A 21,038-nucleotide genomic window follows, 5' to 3' on the forward strand; every position below is an offset into this window, starting at 1 on the left:
TTGTAGGCTGGCTTTCTTTGCTTTATGCTTAAAAATCACCTATGAGTGAGTACATGTGATAATTGTCTTTCTGTGTCTGGGTTACCTCACTCAAAATAATGTTTTCTAGCTCCATTTTCCTGCAAAATTCAAGCTGTTTTTATTTTTTCTGCTGTGTAGTATTCCATTGTGTAAATATACCACTTTTTTATTATTATTATTATTCATTCTTCAGTCGAGGGGCATTTAGGTTGTTTCCAGGTTCTGGCTATGGCAAACAAAGTTGCTATGAACATGGTTGAGCATATGTCCTTGTGGCACAATTGAGCATCCTTTGGATATATACCCAAAAGTGGTATTACTGGGTCTTGAGGAAGGTTGTTCCCGAATTTTCTGAGAAATCGCCACACTGACATCCAAGGGTTGTACCAGCTTGCATTCCCACCAGCAGTGTAGAAGTGTTCCCTTTTCCCCACAACCTCTCCAGCATAAGTTGTCATCAGTGTTTTTGATCTTGGCCATTCTTACAGGTATAAGATGGAATCTCAGAGTTGTTTTGATTTGCATTTCTCTGATGACTAAGGATGTTGAACATTTCCTTAAGTGTCCTTCAGCCATTTTAGATTCCTCTGTTGAGAGTTCTCTGTTTAGGTCTGTACTCCATTTTTTTTTTTATTGGATTATGTGTTCCTTTGGTGTCCAATTTCTTGAGTTCTTTGTATATTTTGGAGATCAGACCTCTGTCTGATGTGGGGTTAGTGAAGATCTTTTTCTCATTCTGTAGGCTGTCGTTTTGTCTTGCTGACCGTGTCCTTTGCTTTACAGAAGCTTTTCCGTTTCAGGAGGTCCCGTTTATTGATTGTTTCTCTCAGTGTCTGTGCTGCTGGGGTTATATTTAGGAAATGGTTCCCTGTGCCAATGCATTCAAGTGTACTTCCCACTTTCTCTTCTATAAGGTTTAGTGTGGCTGGTTTTGAGGTCTTTGATCCATTTGGACTTGAGTTTTGTGCATGGTGATAGATATGGGTCTATTTTCATTCTTCTACATGTTGATATCCAGTTATGCCAGCACCACTTGTTAAATATGCTTTCTTTTTTCCATTTGATATTTTTTGCTTCTTTATTAAATATCAGGTGTTCGAAGATGTATGGATTGATATCCGGGTCTTCTATTCAGTTCCATTGGTCCTCCTGTCTGTTCTTATGCCAGTACCAGGCTGTTTTCAGTACTGTAGCTCTGTAGTAGAGTTTGAAGTCGGATTGTGATGCCTCCAGAAGTTCTTTTATTGCACAGGATTGTTTTGGCTATTCCTGGGTTTTTTGCTTTTCCAAATGAAGTTGAGTACTGTTCTGTCAAGGTCTTTGAAGAATTTTGCTTGGATTTTTATAATATTTAAAAATTATAATTTAAAATATTTTATTATTTCCAATTATGTGTATATCTGTCTGTGCACATGACAAGAGCCCCAGAAGGTCAGAAAATACCTTGAATCTGGAGTTATAGGTGGTTGTCAGGCCTCAAGGGGGTGCTGGGAACTAAACATCTTTAAGTCCAGTTCCAGAGGCTCTAACACATTCTTCTGGCCTCTACGGGCACCTGGCAAAGGTGGTACACATACATACACACAAGCAAACACTCATATTCATAAAAATAAAATCTAAAAAAAATCATATTTTCTTATATGTGTAGAGTAACAATGATAGCACTAAGAAGGAAATGGAAATTAGTGCTTAAGAAGAGTCATTTTTTGTTAATTTTTTCCATTTATTTTATATACCATCCACAGTTACCCTTCCTTCCTCTCTTCCTACTGCCTCCTCCTACCTCCTATCTATCCCCATCCACTCCTTCTATATTCAGAAAGGGGCAGGCCTCCCAGGGGAGTCAACATTTCATATTACATTGAGGCAGGACTATGCTCCATCCCCTGCATCAAGACTTGGTGAGGCCAGGCAGTGGTGGCGCATGCCTTTAATCCCAGCACTTGGGAGGCAGAGGCAGGTGGATCTCTGGGAGTTCGAGGCCAGCCTGGTCTACAAGAGCTAGTTCCGGGACAGGCACCAAAGCTACAGAGAAACCCTGTCTCGGAAAAAAAAAAAAGTGTATTTTTCTCGGGAGGCAGAGGCAGGTGGATCTCTGTGAGTTCGAGACCAGCCTGGTCTACAGAACTAGTTCCAGGACAGGCTCCAAAGCCACAGAGAAACCCTGTCTCAAAAAACCAAAAAATATCCCTGCATGGGGAATAGATTCCAAGAAGCCAGGGACAGATCCTGGTCCCACTGCTGGGGACCCCCACAAACAGACCAAGTTACACATTGTTATCCACATGCAGAAGGACTAGGTTGGTCCCATGTAGGCTCCCTAGCTGTTGGTACAGAGTCCATAAGCTCCTGATCATGATCTTGACCCCCCTCCTTGCTTGTACAATCCCCGAGAGGAGTAATATTTCTATACGTTACTAGAATCAAATTAGTGTAAATTTCAAGTTGATGGTGAAAATATATGGTAAGTCCTCAGGCAATCATTAAAAACTAAACAGTTAAAAACACCATTAAGGGAGTCAAAATGTGACATGAAACTAATCACAAGAAAGCAGCAGAGATGGAACAAGGCAGAGTGTAGCGGCGCACATGCAATCCCAGAACTCCAGAGGCAGAGGCCAGAGAATAACCACAAATTTGAGGCCACTCTGGCCTATCTAGTGAGTTGTAGGCCAGGCAGGTTGCATAGTGACAGTCTGTCTCAAAAAAAAAAATTCAATATCCAACTTTATACATCTACACAGGACATGTTCTAGTGCCAAAGACATTCTTAAAAGGAAAAAGACAACATAACAACTATTGTGAGATTCCACGGTCCTTCTCTTCAGAAACTGTATAGCAAGATCAGAATGAAGTGACATATTAACGCCTATGGTCTTTAGGAGTTGTTCTCTTCAGACTAGAGAACAAATCAAATGAGGTAATTTGTTGGCCCAGATATTTTTTAAATTTTTTTATGGTTTATTTAACTTTATGTGCATTGGTGTGAAGGTGTCAGATTCACTGGAACTGAATTTTCAGACAGTTGTGAGCTGCCATGTGGGTGCTGGGAATTGAACCAGAGTCCTTGGGAAGAACAGTCAGTGCTCTTAATCGCTGAGCCATCTCTCCAGCCCAGCCCAGATATTTTTTTAGGATGTAATAAAGACAATAGGGAGCTGGGCATGGTAGCTGGGCATGGTGGCACATGCCTTTAATTTTAGTACATTCAGGAGACAAAGGCCAAGTGGATCTCTGAGTTCTAGGCCAGCATCATCTATGTAGTGAATTTCAGGACAGCCAGGGCTATGAAAAGAGACCCTGTCTCAAAGAAACAAAACAAAACAAACCCAAACAAAAAAAACCTAGAGAAAACAAGATTATGATAGACTGCAAAATGTGGGTATATATAATATTTAGGGATGCCTAGAATACATTCCAGAAATTTTAATTGCAAACAACCTTGGGGTAAGGATATGAAATCTCGCTGGTGGTTTTTCTGTTTGTTTTTTATTTTCTTATTTTTGTATAAACAGTTCAGATAATCTCAAAAGGAGTGGTCAATATATATAAATTCTGGAACAACTCTGAAAGGTCCAGGGGCCTTAGTAACTGTATCTTTCTGGGATTCAGCTGCTATTTAAAGAAAACAAAAAAGTTTGGGAGTATTGTGTTTAGGCTAACTTCAGCCAGGACAATCCTACCAACAATAACATTTTGGTCACAAATCTTCCAATCATAGAGTATTGCTCATCAAGCTACTGGTAAGATTTGTTTGGATGGGTATTGAAAAGGCAAATAAGATGAAAGAATGACCTCTACACCTATATAAAAATATGTATTTGTGTTGTTTTAAACCATCAAGCTTGTGACACTTTGTTATAAAGTAATAAATTATGCATATGCTAACAAATTACCTGTTGACAAATTAAGAACATTTTCTTACCTATATCCATTGGTCGTTCTGTATTTAAACTATCCGTGCTGCCCTGGTGTCCACCTAATGGCACCTTTACTTGCTGGTCTGATAACTTCCCAGTACTGACAGATCTAAAAAGAACAGTGATGTGAATAATAGGAAAGCACCTTTTTTTTTTTTTAAATTTATTTATTTATTTATTATGTGTACAATATTCTGTCTGTGTGTATGCCTGCTGGCCAGAAGAGGGCACCAGACCTCATAACAGATGGTTGTGAGCCACCATGTGGTTGCTGGGATTTGAACTCAGGACCTTTGGAAGAGCAGACAGTGCTCTTAAACACTGAGCCATCTCTCCAGCCCAAGGAAAGCACCTTTTAAAAACTGATAAAGAATACTTTGGCCGGGCGGTGGTGACGCACGCCTTTAATCTCAGCACTTGGGAGGCAGAGGTAGGCGGATCTCTGTGAGTTCGAGGCCAGCCTGGTCTACAAAGGGAGTTCCAGGACAGGCTCCAAAGCTACAGAGAAACCCGAAAAACCAAAAAAAAAAAAAAAAAAAAAAAGAATACTTTGGCATATAGACTGACTTCTCTAACAAAAATAAAAGAAATGGTTTACTCAAGAAACTCAGGAAGAGCTCTGTACTGGGGTATCAACTTGATATAAACTAGAGTCATCAGACAGGAAGGAGCCCCATTTGAGGAAATGCTTCCATGAGATCCAGCTGTAGGAGATTTTCCCAATTAGTAATCAAAGGAGGTAGAGATCAGCATAGGGGCTTTCCCTATGCTGGTGGTCCTGGGTTCTATAAGAAAGCAGTCTGAGCAAGCCATGGGGAATAAGCCAGTAAGCAGCACCCTCTATGGCCTCTGCATCAGTTCCTGCCTCTAGGATTCTGCCCTGTTTGAGTTCCTGTCCTTTCTTGCCAACCCTAAGATGGCTCCCTTAGTTAGGATATATAATTCGCTGCAGTGATGGACAGTAATATGGAAGTGTAAGCCAAATAAACCCTTTTCTCCCCAACTAATTCCAAATGTATATGGTACATATTATTAATCACATGGCATAAAACACCTACTAATGTATCTAATTGCTTTTACAACAGAATACACTGATTTATGAATTAGTTTTCATTAGTCTCTTACCTGCCAAATACTGCCTTGCTCTGTAGCTCAGATCGTTGCCTCTCACTTCCTTGGACTAAGAGGCAATGGGTACATGCACGAGGGTCATTTCCATCTTTGGACTGGCTTTCAACAGGCCCATGACGAGTAACCAAGGCTAAGAGGTTAGAAGATGCTTGTGTTTTAGGGATTTTGAAAGGAGCTGTAGTCTAAAGAAACATATAAAAGCTAGTTAATATGATGTACAAAATGTTCAGAACCAACAGGATATATGGTATACTGGACATGAGTATAGATTTGGGACTTAGATGTGGATTCAAATACTGGCTTTATATTTATGAGTGATGTGTTATATGATATTTATAATATGGGTTGTTCCTTTAAGCTCTCTCTTTTTTTTTTTTTTTTTTTTTTGGTTTTTCGAGACAGGGTTTCTCTGTGGTTTTGGAGCCTGTCCTGGAACTAGCTCTGTAGACCAGGCTGGTCTCAAACTCACAGAGATCCGCCTGCCTCTGCCTCCCAAGTGCTGGGATTAAAGGCGTGCGCCACCACCGCCCGGCCCTCCTTTAAGCTCTTTAAGGACCAACTTCCTTTTCTGAAAGGAAAGCACTCATCCCAGTGACCATTCACTGCAATTATAACTAAGCTTAAGAAACACACCTTAGTAGGAGAACCAATGATTGTTGGTAAAGGAGTTTTAAAGAACCAGTCAGAACTCCGTGGAGAGGACCCCATGTGCTTGGTGGGAGAGGTTCCAAGGCTGCCAGGCCGACTAGGCTGAGGTGAGTAACTATACCCAGCTCCTGCATGCGATGGGCACACGGGGTCAGAGTGCTGTTTTCTGAGCTTCTGCTTGTTCTGATAGATATCAGTGAGGGTGGGGGCGCTCTGTAGTCTAGCACCCAGCAAGAGTGATTGTGGTGACTGGGTCTGTGGCACTGGAGAACCTATCAACAAAATGAAGGCAACATTAAAACCTGCAGAGAAGTGCACAGATAAAATACAGGAACTGAAAAAGGCAATTCACATGTGTCCAAGGACAGTGAGTGTCTCATGGAGTGCATGTGGAGGCCAGAGAACAACCTCAGGTGTGGGCCCTTGCCCTCCATGCTGATTGAGACATACACCTAGGAGACTAGGCATCCCTTTTCCACATAAATCATGTTGTTGTCCAGCAAAGATCACTAATACTTAAGTTCCACTAAGACACTCTCTGGAGTTTCTTGCAAACCAAATTATTACTAATAACATTAAGAGTATGCAAGTATCCCCAGTATCCAATCTGACACCAAACCAGGTTTGGTGGTACACATTTGCTGTCCCATAGTCAGGAGGCTAAAGTAGGAGGATCTCAAGCTTAAAGCCATCCTGGTACTATATAACAAGACCCTGTCTCAAACAAATAAAAAAAAACCAATTAAATAACAAAACCTCCAACAATTACAACAACATAAAAAATATCAATTGGAGGCTGAGCATGATGGTGCATGCTTTTAATCCTAGTACTCTGTGAGTTTGAGGTCAGCCTAGTCTACAGTGAGAATCAAGACAGCCTGCACTAAATAGAGAAACCCTGTTCTTTAAAAAAATAAAACAAAACAAAACAACAACAACAAAATAAACAGCCTGGTGGTGGTGGCGCACGCCTTTAATCCCAGTACTCGGGAGGCAGAGGCAGGCGGATCTCTGTGAGTTCGAGGCCAGCCTGGTCTACAAGAGCTAGTTCCAGGACAGGCTCCAAAGGTACAAAGAAACCCTGTCTCAAAATAAATAAATAAATAAATAAACAAACAAAAACAATTATAGTTTTGCTACTGACCATTCCTGCTTGCTCTCATTCCAAACCGGACATTTATTATTAAGAACATTACTCTACTTTAAAAAAATTATATATTTTATGTATGAGTGTTCTATCTGCAAATACACCTTCATGCCAGAAAAGGGCATCAGATACTAACTCAGAACCACTGGAGGAGCAGACGGTGCTCTAAACCAGAGACATCTCACCAGCCCCTCATTATTCTATTTTTTTATAAAAATAAGCTTAAATAAATAGAAAAGTAAAATTTGTAGTAAATGTCATAATCAGGGAAATTTATTTAAACTTTCCTTTAAAGAAAATTAAAAAATTAAATAAAATGAGTGAAAAATTTAATAATATGGGATTTCTTTAATTATTCAACCCATTACATGTTCACACAGTAAATGTGACTTATAAAAAGTGTGATTTACATGTACCTTTCTAGGAATATGCATTATCTAATACAACAATAGAAACACATACACATATATATATTTTTTTCATTGGGGTCAAACAGTAATTTATTTAGTTTGCTAAAAGGGATTACAGTTAGTAAGATCAGAAGAATATAGGAAAGGTCTCCTTCAGACTAAATATACTTTTGAAATGTTCTGTAGCCATTCGTTTATATGAGAATGTCCACAAAAAGAAGTCCTAGACAAAAAAATTGGCTTCAAATCCAACAGCTGTATTAGTTTTGTAGAAATTAGCATGTAATTGGCCTACTAACAGAAAACAATGAAGTTAAATGCTTATAACAATATTTAGAAAAGGAGTATATTGTAAGTAAAGACCCCAGAAATCTACATCTAAGGACTGATTGATCTTGTCAGGTATTGTGGGCTGTTTACACACTTACACACACACACACACACACACACACACACACACACATTTTTTTGGTTTTTCGAGACAGGGTTTCTCTGTAGCTTTGGAGCCTGTCCTGGAACTCCCTTTGTAGACCAGGCTGGCCTCGAACTCACAGAGATCCACCTGCCTCTGCCTCCCAAGTGCTGGGATTAAAGGCGTGCGCCACCACCGCCCGGCTTACACATATATTTTTTAAAGTTTCTTCTTCGCTCCTTCCTTTTTTTGAGACAGTCTTAATAGCCCATGCTGGCCTCTAACTTGCTATTTAACTGAGGATGTCCTTGAACTTCTAATAACACAGAGTTCTGGGATTACAGGCATGGCTTTATATGGTGCTGAGGACAGAACCTAAGGTTTTGTACATGCTAGGCAAATACTTCATCAACTGAGCTACATACCCAGCCCCTTAGTTTCTTAAGGTTAATTATAAAGAAATCTTATGGTCACAAGGAGATACTAGATATATGACATATTAGAAACATTAGACAAAAATTCTAAAAAACAGTATAGGATAAAGAATATTTCATAGCAATTCTGTTCTTTGAATAAGACTGGAAAGTATAACTCAAATTGACTCATAATAAATATATTTTCCTACCTGAGGAGTGTCTACTCCTGGCTTCATGGCCCTGAGGATGCCCACAACAGCACTGACTAAACTGTTCAGGAATGGTACCAACTAGAAATGAAACAAAGAAGAAGAATTTTCATTTTAAACAATAAAGGATAGAAATGGCAACACACACACCAACTGCTTAATCTGTAGCAGTTTACATAATTCTAACTGTAAAAGATTTAATATATCTAATCAGTGTTTAATATATCTAAAAGGTGTCAGGATGGGTAAGATTTAAAAGTATTACATAACCATAAAACAAATAAATGCCCCCAAAAGGTACGTCGTCGTAGCGTAAGTACCAGAATTTGGATAAATGTGGGGCTTGTGGAGTTGCAGGCTCCAGCTGCAGTCCTTACATATCACACTGGTGCTGAGGTCAGGTTCCTGACATTTAGGTCTGTTGAACAGGTCATCTCAGGGCTATTCTTGTAGTCTGGACAAAATTTTTTAGGCTTTGCTATAGTCTGAGACTCTTCTTTCCTGATTTTTTTTCCTCCTCTCCCAGGTGTCAAATCTGTACTTTGGTCTAAAGTATTCGCTGCTTCCTCTTGACCTTTCCCTTAGCCTTTACAGGTGGTTCTCCAAGCAATTTACTGGATATACAATACCTTCTCTTCATCTATCTTACTATGAACACAAACTGCCAGGAGCAAGAAGTTTCAGGGTGTTTACACAGACGTAAGACATGTCTACAACAGGAAAGGGCTCTGTCCAAGTAGTAAGGCAATGAGTGCTTTCAGATTTTTTTCCAGTTTATTTATTATGTATAAAGTGCTCTGTCTGCATGTATGCCTGTAGGCCAGAAGAGGGTGCCAGATCTCATTATAGATGGTTGTGAGCTACCATGTGGGGCTTGGAATTGAACTCAGGACCTCTGGAAGAGCAGCCAGTGCTCTTAACCTCTGAGCCATTTCTTTCAGCTTTAAAGATAAGATTTGGTGGCACAGGGACCACTTCCTAAATATAACCCCAGCAGCACAGACACTGAGAGAAACAATCAATAAATGGGACCTCCTGAAACGGAAAAGCTTCTGTAAAGCAAAGGACAGGGTCAACAAGACCAAACGGCAGCCTACAGAATGAGAAAAATATCTTCACTAACCCCACATCAGACAGAGGTCTGATCTCCAAAATATACAAAGAACTCAAGAAATTGGACACCAAAAGAACACATAATCTAATAAAAAATTGAGTACAGACCTAAACAGAGAACTCTCAACAGAGGAATCTAAAATGGCTGAAGGACACTTAAGGAAATGTTCAACATCCTTAGTCATCAGAGAAATGCAAATCAAAACAACTCTGAGAATCCATCTTACACCTGAAAAAGAATGGCCAAGATCAAAAACACTGATGACAACTTATGCTGGAGAGGTTGTGGGGAAAAGAGAACACTTCTGCATTGCTGGTGGGAATGCAAGCTGGTATAACCCCTTTGGATGTCAGTGTGGCGATTTCTCAGAAAATTCGGAAACAACCTTCCTCAAGACCCAGTAATACTACTTTTGGGTATATATCCAAAGGATGCTCAATCGTGCCACAAGGACATGTGCTCAACTATGTTCATAGCAGCTGTGTTTGTCATAGCCAGAACCTGGAATCAACCTAAATGCCCCTCGATTGAAGAATGGATAAGGAAAAGTGGTACATTTACATAACAGAGTACTACACAGCAGAAAAAAATAACATTTTGAATTTTGCAGGAAAATGGATGGAGCTAGAAAACATTATTTTGAGTGAGGTAACCCAGACACAGAAAGACAATTATCACATGTACTCACTCATAGGTGGTTTTTAAACATAAAGCAAAGAAAGCCAGCCTACAAACCACAATCCCAGAGAATTTAGACAACAATGCGGAAGCTAAGAGAGACTTACAGAGATATAATCAACATGGGAAGTAGAAAGTATAAAAAGACAAGATCTCCTGAGTAAATTGGGAGCATGGGGACCTTGGGTGAAGGTTGAAGGGGGAAGGGGAGAAGACAAAAATGTAGAGCTCAATAAATATCAGTAAAAAAATTAATAAATAATTTAAAAAATGGTAAGGTTTGGATCTGTCTCTGCAGACCACAGCATGTTCTAGTGGCACCTATAAGAGTGAAACGAGGCCAAGATTTGGTTTGATTTTTTTTTTTAACTAAAAACAGAATGGATGATGAGGCTCTTAAATTTTTTTGTTTTTTGTGGTGCATGAAAGTTAATTCTGGCTGTCTTCTATCACTCTTTTCTTTGTCTTTTGAGACATGGTCTCTTATTGAACCTGGGGCTCACTGGCTGGCCAACTTGCCCTGCCTTCCCCCAGGGCTGGGGTTACGGAAGCACACTGCTTTTACATGGATTCAGATTCAGACCTTCATGCTTACATGAAAAGCACTTTACTCACTGAACCATCTTCTCAGTCCCTAAACTTAAAAACAGGGTCAGTGAGTATCTGGATTCTGACTACAGATGACCACATACCATCCTGGTATTCTGAGCAGGAGATACTACAGACCTAGGTACTTTGGCCTTCCTTACATATTCTTTTTTTTTTTTTTTGGTTTTTCGAGACAGGGTTTCTCTGTGGCTTTGGAGCCTGTCCTGGAACTAGCTCTTGTAGACCAGGCTGGTCTCGAACTCACAGAGATCCGCCTGCCTCTGCCTCCCGAGTGCTGGGATTAAAGGCGTGTGCCACCATCGCCCGGCCCTTCCTTACATATTCTGACTTCAGAAATGTGTTTCTTTCTTTCTTTTTTGAGATAGGGTTTCACTGTAGTTTTAGAGCCTATCCTGGAACTAGCTCTTGTAGACCAGGCTAGCCTTGAACTCACAGAGATCCATCTGCCTCTGCCTCCTGAGTGCTGGGATTAAAGGTGTGCGCCACCATGCCCGGCCTCAGAAATGTGTTTCTTAATTTCACTTAAAATGTAGTTTATTTTTCTGTTTGTTGTAGTTTCTGGTATTTTCTTTGTTTTAGGCTTTCTTAAACAACTACCAAGGGAAAGTAGAAGGATCTGTAACAAAGCTGCTGACGTATTACCACCTGGGCCATAAAGCTTTTGGTCAATGTGATCCAGGACTGTTGTATTTTAACTAGTTTTCGCTCATTTGAGTGTTAAATCGGAAAACATCTGATATCTTTCTATCTGTTGCTTTTATTGGTTAATTAATAAAGAAACTGCTTGGCCTCTGATAGGGTAAAATTTAGATAGGCGGAGTAGACAGAACAGAATGCTGGGAGAAAGAAGCCGAGTCAGTGAGTGGCCATGATTCGCCCACCAGACACAGACACAGGTTAAGATCTCCCTGGTAAGCCACCAGATCGTGGTGCTACATAGATTATTAGAAATGGGTTAATCTAGATATGAGAGCTAGCCAGTAAGAGGCTAGAGCTAATGGGCCAAACAGTGTTTAAAAAAATACAGTTTCCGTGTAATTATTTCGGGGCATAAACTAGCCATGTGGGCGGCTGGGTGCTAGGGACGCAGCCCTGCCGCTCATATTACAACAATTTGCTGGGCGGTGGTGGCGCTCGCCTTTAATCCCAGCACTTGGGAGGCAGAGGCAGGCGGATCTCTGTGAGTTCGAGACCAGCCTGGTCTACAAGAGCTAGTTCCAGGACAGGCTCCAAAACCACAGAGAAACCCTGTCTCGGGAAAAAAAAAAAAAAAAAAACATATTACAACAATTTAATCCATGGCTTAGGCTAACCAGAAGATGAGGATATTTTTGAGATAAAAGATAAATTTATATTTCCAACTGTCATCATACCGATTATAGAGATTTTTTTCCTTTTCTCTGTGTGTCTCTCTTGATCACTCTTTCTCCTTATTCTTCCAGGCACAGTCTCTCAATCAGATCCAGTAGTTACCTGCTTGCTAGGGAGAAGCAGGGGGGAATTTCCTTCGTCTGCCTTATAAGTCTGATATTACAGGTAGGTCACCAAAACTACCCAGCATTTTTGTGGGTTCTGGAGGTCGGAACTCCAGTATGCAGGCTCACCTGACAAGCACTTTAACTGCTGAGCCATCCCCCAGGTTCCAATGCAGAGATTGTTTATTTATTTACTTGCTTATATTATTTATCTATTTATTTATTTTGATTTTTCAGGATAGAGTTTCACTGTATAGCCTTGGCTGTCCTGGGACTTCAAAGTCACAAAGATCCACCTGCCTCTGCCTCCTGAGTGCTGGAATTAAAGGTATGCATCACACGGTCTGGCCAATACAGAGATTTTTAAGATGAAGTCGGGAGTAGGATACAGTACAAAGGTTAGAGTATGTCCTATAATCAGCTTAAAAGCACTCTTATCATGACTCCATATTCCTTGAGAGTGTGCACTATCCAATTTATTACACGGAAAATCAGTTAAAGATGATTGCATTCAATTTTCCTCACCCAAAGGGGATGGCGAGTAAGGCCTGGAAGAGCCAGTCGAGAGTCTTCGTCCTCCTGTCTGCACTGTGTCTGCTGGTACAGGAGAGCAGGACCCGACCCGGAGGAAGCCCATGGGGCTGGTGTTAGACCTTCGTACCACTGCAGATCTGAAAAGAAAAAAGAGAATTATTTCCTATCTGATAGGACCCAGAACGGAACTTTATTTCTGACAACTTTCAACAGCACTCCATGTAGAATAGTTTTTAAACATATAACACATAATGGTTACAAGGAACAAAAATAAAAAATGTAAAATGAACCAGGTGTGATGGTACATGCCTTTAATTCTAAAACTTGGGAGGCTGAGGCATGTGTAATGAGTTCCATGACAGCCTGGTCTACATAGTGAGTTTCAGGACTACATGACAAGATCTGGTCTCCAGGGGAAAAAAAAAGTAATAGTAAAATGATAAAGTTTCCTCTCTATTCTTCCACCTAATCCTTCATGCTTCTCCACTATTCTTAGTTTCTGGTGTATCCTTCCAGAGTTCACTAATGCCCTGAATTCATAACATTACTATCAGCTTTTAACCACTGAGTAATACGTGACATATTAACCACTGTCAATCTGACTCAGGTCCAGTTTCTTTTATCTTCTGAAAAACTACTTAGTTTCCAGACAGCTTTTATTAACTTCTATAGATTGTTACTTATTATATATAAACAAATTTTTTAAATTAAAAAATAATGAACATAATATGTTTAACCTAAGATTACAAAAGTTAAATATATTTTCCAAGAAAGTATTTTAAAGGGAAGCATGGTATTTTACACTTCTGAAAAATCTCTAATACCCTGCTTAATAGAAGACATTTGGATTTTTATAATTGTTTCTGCAATCAAATTGTTATTCACTATTTTATTTTGGATGAAGTATATGAAGAAGACAAATTTACACAGGTATGTCCTAAAAAAGCAAAAATATTTTGGTAGCCTTTTCAAGATAACAGTGATATTCTTCTTTGATACTAAGCAAGCAGTGATATCTAAAGAGTTAGCCACAATGTGAAACTATCTATGAATATTGTGCTCTAACATTCAAGTTCATTCTTCTGAAAAGTATTGGCTCTTTGAATAAATTTGTGCACCATTTTTAACACAATTTGGACAACATTGTTTCACTGACTATGCAGATAACCCAAATATCGACATATTACACAACAAGGGCCACATTCGTACCAAAATGTCACTACTATGGAGCTGAAAAGATAGCTCAGTGGTTTAGTGCATTGTTTGCTCTTGCTGAGGACAGGAGTTCAAGTATAAGCACCCACATGGTAGCTCACAACCGTCTGTACTCCAGTTGTAGGGGACCCAACACCTTCACTCTTGCCTGACCTCCAAGGATATCTAGGCACATAAGTGGGGTACAAACATACTTGTAGGCATAACATTCACACGCATAAAAATAAACCTAAAAAAGGTTACCATCAATCATACAGAAATATCAGAGCAAAAACTAACAATACCTGTCAGCATTACAGTGGTGAGTATGTTTTCCAGAGGTCTGGTTTTGTTTGAAAACTCATTATTGTTTTTATCCTCATTGTTTTCTTCCAAGTAGAAAAACTTAGTTCATTTCTGACAAAATGGCTGCTCTACTCCCATACCATAGTTTGTCATTCTTTAAAATAAAGAGCGCTCAGTGAAAAGGGGGCTAGTTTAGCTGGCAGTCCAATCATGCAATGTTTAACCTAAGGCAAGTAAGTATCTAATATACTACAAATGTGCTTTATTAGCATACTGGGTAGCCTACCAACCCTAGGGTTGTGATTTTTCAAAGACTAGCTTTAGCTGAGTTGTTGAGGACATCCTTCATATGTGGTTGTAAGGATCACAAAGACTAACACTACACTCACAAGTCATTACCTTATTCATGTTAGGACATAAGCAGTTTTGTTCATTTTTGCTTTCTTCACCATTAATGCATACACCAACACACTTAGAAGAGCAAACTATATTCTAGGCTTATTATCAAGCAGTTTTTTGACTATGAGCTCTATGAAGAGATCTAAAGACAACACTCTTTGTTTTTGGAGACAGGGTTTCTTTGTGTAACAGCCCTAGCTGTTCTGAAACTCACTTTGTAGACCAGGCTGGCCTTGAACTCACAGAGATCTGACTGCCTCTGCCTCCTGATTGCTGGGATTAAGGGCCTGTACCATCACTGCCTGGATAAAAAAAAATCACACTTTTTTCATTTTATATTAAACTTGGAAACTTTGTTGTGTCAGACTTAGCTTCCTTACTAATTTGGAATAGAATGTGCATAGCTTTCTATTGTCATAGATGGACTACAATAAATCAGCATGGAAACACTGGTGGACACAGCTTATTTGTCACCTTTTGGTATTGTAACAATAAGCTATGTCATATACAAAGACTGTTTATGGAGAATATGTATCTGACTATGTACACATACATTAATAACAAGTTGCCAGAATTACAGTGTTATTTCCTCCTTCCATGCTAACCTGATTTCTCTGAGATTTAGACCTCTATAGGGTGCAATGATTTTCGTTTTGTCAGAATCCTGATTACATGCACACTTCTGCTGTGAGGAGTAGGAATTCTTCCATCATCTTTGTTTTCTAGAAATTTAGTGACATCTGTCACTATGGAACATTTTATTATTTTACGTGGAGTTAGTCTTTTTACTATTACCTTCGGGGGTGTGTGTGGTATCAGATGTAGAACAAGTACACAGACATAAAAAAACTGGCTGAGATTGAAGGTCTTCTTTCCTACTTATTCTCTCTTTTGAGACAGAGAGTTCACTGTACCCCAGAGTAGCTTCAGATTGTTAAGCTTCCTGCTTTGGTCTCTCATGTGATGGGATTACAGTCATGAGCCAACACACCAGAAATACTATTTATTAAACAAGTTCTTTCTTTTTTCTGGTTTTATTTTGAGATAGGGTATCACTGTGTAGCCCTGGCTGGCCTGGAGCCTACTATGGAGCCCAGGCTGGCCTTGAACTCAGAGTTCCATTTGCCTCTTTCTTTTTCCAGGGTTAAAAGGTGTGTGCCACCAAAACTGGCTGGTTTTTGTTGTTGTTGGTTTTGTGGGTTTTTAAAAATTTTTTTTAATTGATTTTATTGAGATCTACATTTTTCTCTGCTCCCCTCCCTGCCTCTCCCCTCCCCTTCAACCTTTCCCATGGTCCCATGCTCCCAACTTACTCAGGAGAGCTTGTCTTTTTCTACTTCCCATGTAGATTAGACCCATGTATGTCTCTCTCTTGGGGTCCTCATTGTTGTCTATGGTTTTGTGTTTTGAGACAAGAGCTCATATAGCTTGGGATGGCCTTGAAATTACTATAGTTAGGGCAGCTTTGAATTTCTGAACTTCTGCTTTCACCTCTCAAAGGCTAGGGTTACAGGAATGCACCATCTTGCCTGGTTTATACAGTGTTTGGGATTGAATGAAGGATTGAATTGTGAATGGTGGTGGGTAAACATTCTGTAACTGAGATACATTACCAGCCCAAGTTCTTTCTCAGTAATTATATTCTTAGCAAATACATGTGTGTAGTGTTTGAGTCTCAATAACAACAACAAAACCTATTAAAAAAAAATAAAAAGAAAAAAGACACTGGCTTACCTTGGAGAACCATGTGGATTTGTGCCAGAGCTGGCAGTGGATATAAGATTCTGCTCTATGCGCTGATAATTCCTTACTTGAGTAGGAACTGGAATTGGAGCTGTTTCACTGTGAGGTGACACAGTAGGTTGATACTGCCTGCCACCATAATTTAAGAAAGAAAGAGTAGTCAGACTAATTTTCTTTCAGTTGACCTATTAGCTATATTTAGAGAAAATTCTAGAAAGATAAGCGATCACTTTTAAATGTGAATAAGAAATATCCTGTTTTAAAAAACATATGTACCCAGAACTCACATCTGTCAAGAACACTCCTACACTCCTGACAGCCTGGTGGTGGTGGTGGTGCACGCCTTTAATCCCAGAACTCAGGAGGCCTGGTCAACAAGTTCCAGGACTGCCAGGGCTACCTACACAGAGAAACCCTGTCTTGGAAGAAAAAGAGTGGAGGGGGGAGAAAGAGGTAAACTCCCAGGAAATGGGGGAAATCAGCTGCAACACCTGTCACTGTACTGAGCACCAGGGCTAATCAGGCTGCATAACAAGAAGAATATACTCAACTTACTGCACTACAAGCTTTGACATAGTTAAGAATAGAATTTATGGATTTGTTATCATAATTGAAATTTGTTTTAATGGGTTTAGTGACACAGGCCTGTAATCCTAGACTAAACAAGATGTCTAGTTCAAGGTCTGCCTGGGTAAAGTAGAAACTGTCTTGAAATGAAACCCAGAAAACAAGCTAGGAATACAGCTCAGGGGCACAGAACTAACCTAGCATGTGCAAGGCTCCAGATTTAATCTCCAGCACTGCAAATATATACATAAACACAAAGTTGTGGGGACCCGAAAATGTGAGCCTATTTCCACGTTGACCAAAGGTCCGAGAGTTCAAACTTAACTCTAGTCCTTCAAAGTTATTATGTTACCTCGAATAAAGGTCCCACCTAGACTTAGAACAGAGAGTTCTGCTCTCTTAAGGTTGTTGTCAACAGGTGTGGTGAATAGCCAGACCTTGCATTTCAGGAATAGATGAAAGTCTGAGGATCCAACTAAGTTCCAGTTCCCTTAAGGAGGTAACTTTGGATTCCACACAGGGAGTGGTTTGCCTACAGAATGTTTTAGTGTGAGGGTGACTTGTTCTAGCAACACAATGTTTAACTATGAATGTAGCCCACAACCTTCAAATGGTATGTTCATTTCCTTATATAGTGTAAATGTAGTTTTTTGTCTTACCTTTTGGGTTCAGGGGTATTTTAAGCAGTTGGAAATTAAAGCAGGTGAATTTTCAGTAATCATTGGAATTCCCTCCTGATATAATCCTATATGTTTCTCTGTTTTATTATTTTCATTTGTGTCTTCATATTATTCTTATTTATTTATTTAGGATTTTTGAGACAGGGTTTCTCTGTAGTTTTTTGGTGCCTGTCCTGGAACTAACTCTTGTAAGACCAGGTCTGCCTCGAACTCACAAACATCCACCTGCCTCTGCCTCCCATAGTGCTGGGATTAAAGGCGTGAGCCACCACCACCTGAGCTGCGTCTTCATGTTTTTTATTATATTTCTAAATCCCCATGCCTCTATCCTGGCAAGAGGTATTTTTTGTCGAGGTTGGTTCCTGACATAAAGTAAAAGTATTATTTTTTTTCTTTTAAAAAAGAAATTGTAAGCTTTTCCTAGTAGTGCAAGCCCGTTCAAGAGACTAAGATAGGAGAACTGCAAATTCAAGGTCAGTTTGGGGCTTCTGTGAGTTCAAGGTCAGCCTAGGCAATTTAGCAAAATGCTATCTCAAAATAAGAAAAAAAGGTAATGGATTGTATACACAATTCCATAGGAATGCTTAGGTAGTGTGTCTGAGGTGCTAGGTTCAACCCCCATACTCAAAACAAATGAATAGAAAGAAAACCAAAAAAACCCAAAATAGTATGTATGCATGTTAAACACATAAATGTATAAATGTGTAAATTCTGAAACAAAAAGTAAATCAAGAACAAAATTTAATAAAGTCACAAAAATAACAAAATATGAAAAATATTTTTTTAAATGTGAACTTCTAGGGCTGGAGAGAGTGGTTAAGAGCACTGACTGCTCTTCCAGAGGTCCTGAGTTCAATTCCCAGCAACCACATGGTGACTCACAACCACCTATAATAAGATCTGGTGCCCTCTTCTGGCCTACAGGCAGGATACTGCCTAAATAAATAAAATCTTTTTTTTTTAAAAAAGTGAGCTTCTGATCACCCTGCCTCCATCTCCCAAGTGCTAGGATTACAATGGTGTACCATGCCATAGTACTTATTTACATGGTCCTGCAGTGGTACCTAGGGTTCTGTGCAAGCTAGAAAAGCATTCCACCAACTGAACACATTCCCCGGGCCCAAAATATAAAAACTCTTCTGTAAAATATATAATACCCTGCACACATGAAGAATTCATTTGAAGCACGTCTGGCAGCAGTCCCCATCGGCACATCATCTGAAGAGAAAGAAAGAGTCAATTCCGTTATATTACATGCTTTAAAGAATGGAAATCTCTTCCAACATGATGATTTAGAAATAATCTGAATACAACACGAACTTATCCATTTTTTTGTTGGATTTTTTTTTGGGGGGCTGTCATTTGTTTTAGCTTCTTGATGCATAGTCTCTCTACATCTGACTGTCCATGAACTCATTATGTAGACCCTCAATAAGTAAACCTACAACCTTCTTTGTTTATTTTGAAAATAGGGTCTCACTTTGTAGACCACGTTGGCCTCAATTTACCACTTCTGTTTCCCAAGTGCTTGAATGAAGGGAATGTGACATCACTGCTTGGCTTTCTGGTCTTGGTCTTCTTTATGGTTTTTGACAGATTCACCCCTCAAAGTTATAAGAACTAATTTCTCTTGATGAATGTGAACTGCAGGCCTGGGAAAGACAGTCCTGTCCGGGTGTTTCTAGGCTGTGGCTGGGCACCACCCAGCATAGCCCATGACCTTTTTTTGAACTAAAGTTCTGTAGTTGTGCTATGTTTATGTATTTCTTCACTATTCCTTTCCTAGGCTTGTGTAATTTTGTGTGTTTGTGTGTGGTGTAATATCTGTATGTTGTGTGTGTTGTGCCTATTTGTTGTTGAGATGTGTCTCACCATGTTGCCCAGACCAATCTGAAAGTCACAGACTCAAGGATCCTTCCCACATCATGATCTGTGCTGCCTTTCCTTCCAGTTGTATCTGGGATTCAGGTATGCATCACCATGCTGAACTTGCTTCTACAGTCTTGGCTTTTTGAGACAGATTCTCTTGATGGCTTAGTGACTTTTACCACACAGTTTTGCATAAACTATATACATTACATTATACCAGAACTGGTTATAAAACAAAGTGTGGCTCAACAGAATACTGGAGTGCCCATCCTCTTGTGTAACACCTCTGTGAGATTTTGAAAGCTTGTGAATAAGACATTGTTCTTTTGAATACAGCAGCAGATACCATAGGCTATCTTCATCTTCTCATCTATCTTTTATATACATCAGTTCCACACAGTTCAGAACTCAGGCCCTAACACTGCTATACTCCATCACAGCATCCTATGTCATTCCATGTGATATTGAATAACAGTTGACCAAATAAATATTTCTTAAATAAACCACGCTGATAACTTATACTCAAAAAGAAAGGAGAATTACAAAAATTCCTGTGAATGATCCTGATAAGAAACTGAGCACTGCATTTATTTGGCACATTTTGGGTCCAGCTCAGATGAATTTATAACCTAGACGTCAAAGAACTTCTAAAATATAGTGAAATAATGTCAGGTAGTGATAGGAGGTCTAGAGAAACTAAATGAAGGCAATGAACAAAGAGTAATGGAGCAAGACAGGTACCTACTTAAAGCCACAAACAGACCCTGTGAGTAAGGAAACTGGAAGAGGCAGGAATGTACACCCGAGCCTAGAAAGACAGCTCAGCAATTAAGAACATCTACTATTCTTCCAGAGGACACAACGTGGTTCCCACCCATACATCAGGAAGCTTACAACCGTTTGTTAAACTAGATCCAGGGGACCCGATACTCTGGGATGGCCTCCTCAGGCACTGCATTCATGTGCATAACCTTCTCCCACATACACAAATAATTAAAAACTAAAATCTAAACAAAAATATATATGTTTCATAAATATACTTTGTTTTTTGTTTGTTTTGTATTTTCGAGACAGGGTCTCTCCTTAGCTCTGGGGCCTGTCCTGAAACTAGCTCTTGTAGACCAGGTTGGCCTCGAACTCACAGATATCTGCCTGCCTCTGCCTCCCAAGTGCTGGGATTAAAGGCATGCGCCACCACCGCCTGGCAATATACTTTGTTTTTTGTTTTGAGTTTGAAACGATGTAATTATAAAACAAAATTAAATAAAAAAATAGTAATCCCTAGAATCCAAAAGTATATATCAACTTGGCAACTTAACCACAGAGTGGGAAGATATTTCAAATGACTTTAGGCCTGGGTAATTTGTATATCCCTAAAGACAAAAACCTCCAAAAGAGATCTCCAATAGCTTTTAGTAATTATATTTAAGTTCTATTTATATTATACTATTTATATTATAATATATATTATTTATATTATATCATATTATGATCCCATACTAGTACTTTGAAACCCCAAAGACAGAAGGAGACAAGTAAGAACCTGTACTTACACA

General features: G+C 39.4%; 1 protein-coding gene across 1 annotated transcript in view; it reads right to left on the reverse strand.

The window, feature by feature from the left end:
• Positions 1–21,038, reverse strand: part of Ulk2 (unc-51 like autophagy activating kinase 2) — a 77,357-nt gene that overhangs the window by 17,804 nt on the left and 38,515 nt on the right. Inside the window, exons 14-20 of the mRNA XM_057774347.1 lie at positions 18,771–18,831; positions 16,358–16,495; positions 12,716–12,861; positions 8,315–8,395; positions 5,706–5,992; positions 5,067–5,254; positions 3,947–4,050 (exon numbers count right to left, since the gene is read on the reverse strand). Of these exons, the coding sequence (XP_057630330.1) occupies positions 3,947–4,050; positions 5,067–5,254; positions 5,706–5,992; positions 8,315–8,395; positions 12,716–12,861; positions 16,358–16,495; positions 18,771–18,831 (1,005 nt within the window). The remainder of the gene's footprint in view (positions 1–3,946; positions 4,051–5,066; positions 5,255–5,705; positions 5,993–8,314; positions 8,396–12,715; positions 12,862–16,357; positions 16,496–18,770; positions 18,832–21,038) is intronic.

This window comes from Chionomys nivalis, chromosome 7 (assembly GCF_950005125.1).
Source record: "Chionomys nivalis chromosome 7, mChiNiv1.1, whole genome shotgun sequence".
In the NCBI taxonomy this organism is placed as follows: Eukaryota; Metazoa; Chordata; class Mammalia; order Rodentia; family Cricetidae; genus Chionomys; species Chionomys nivalis.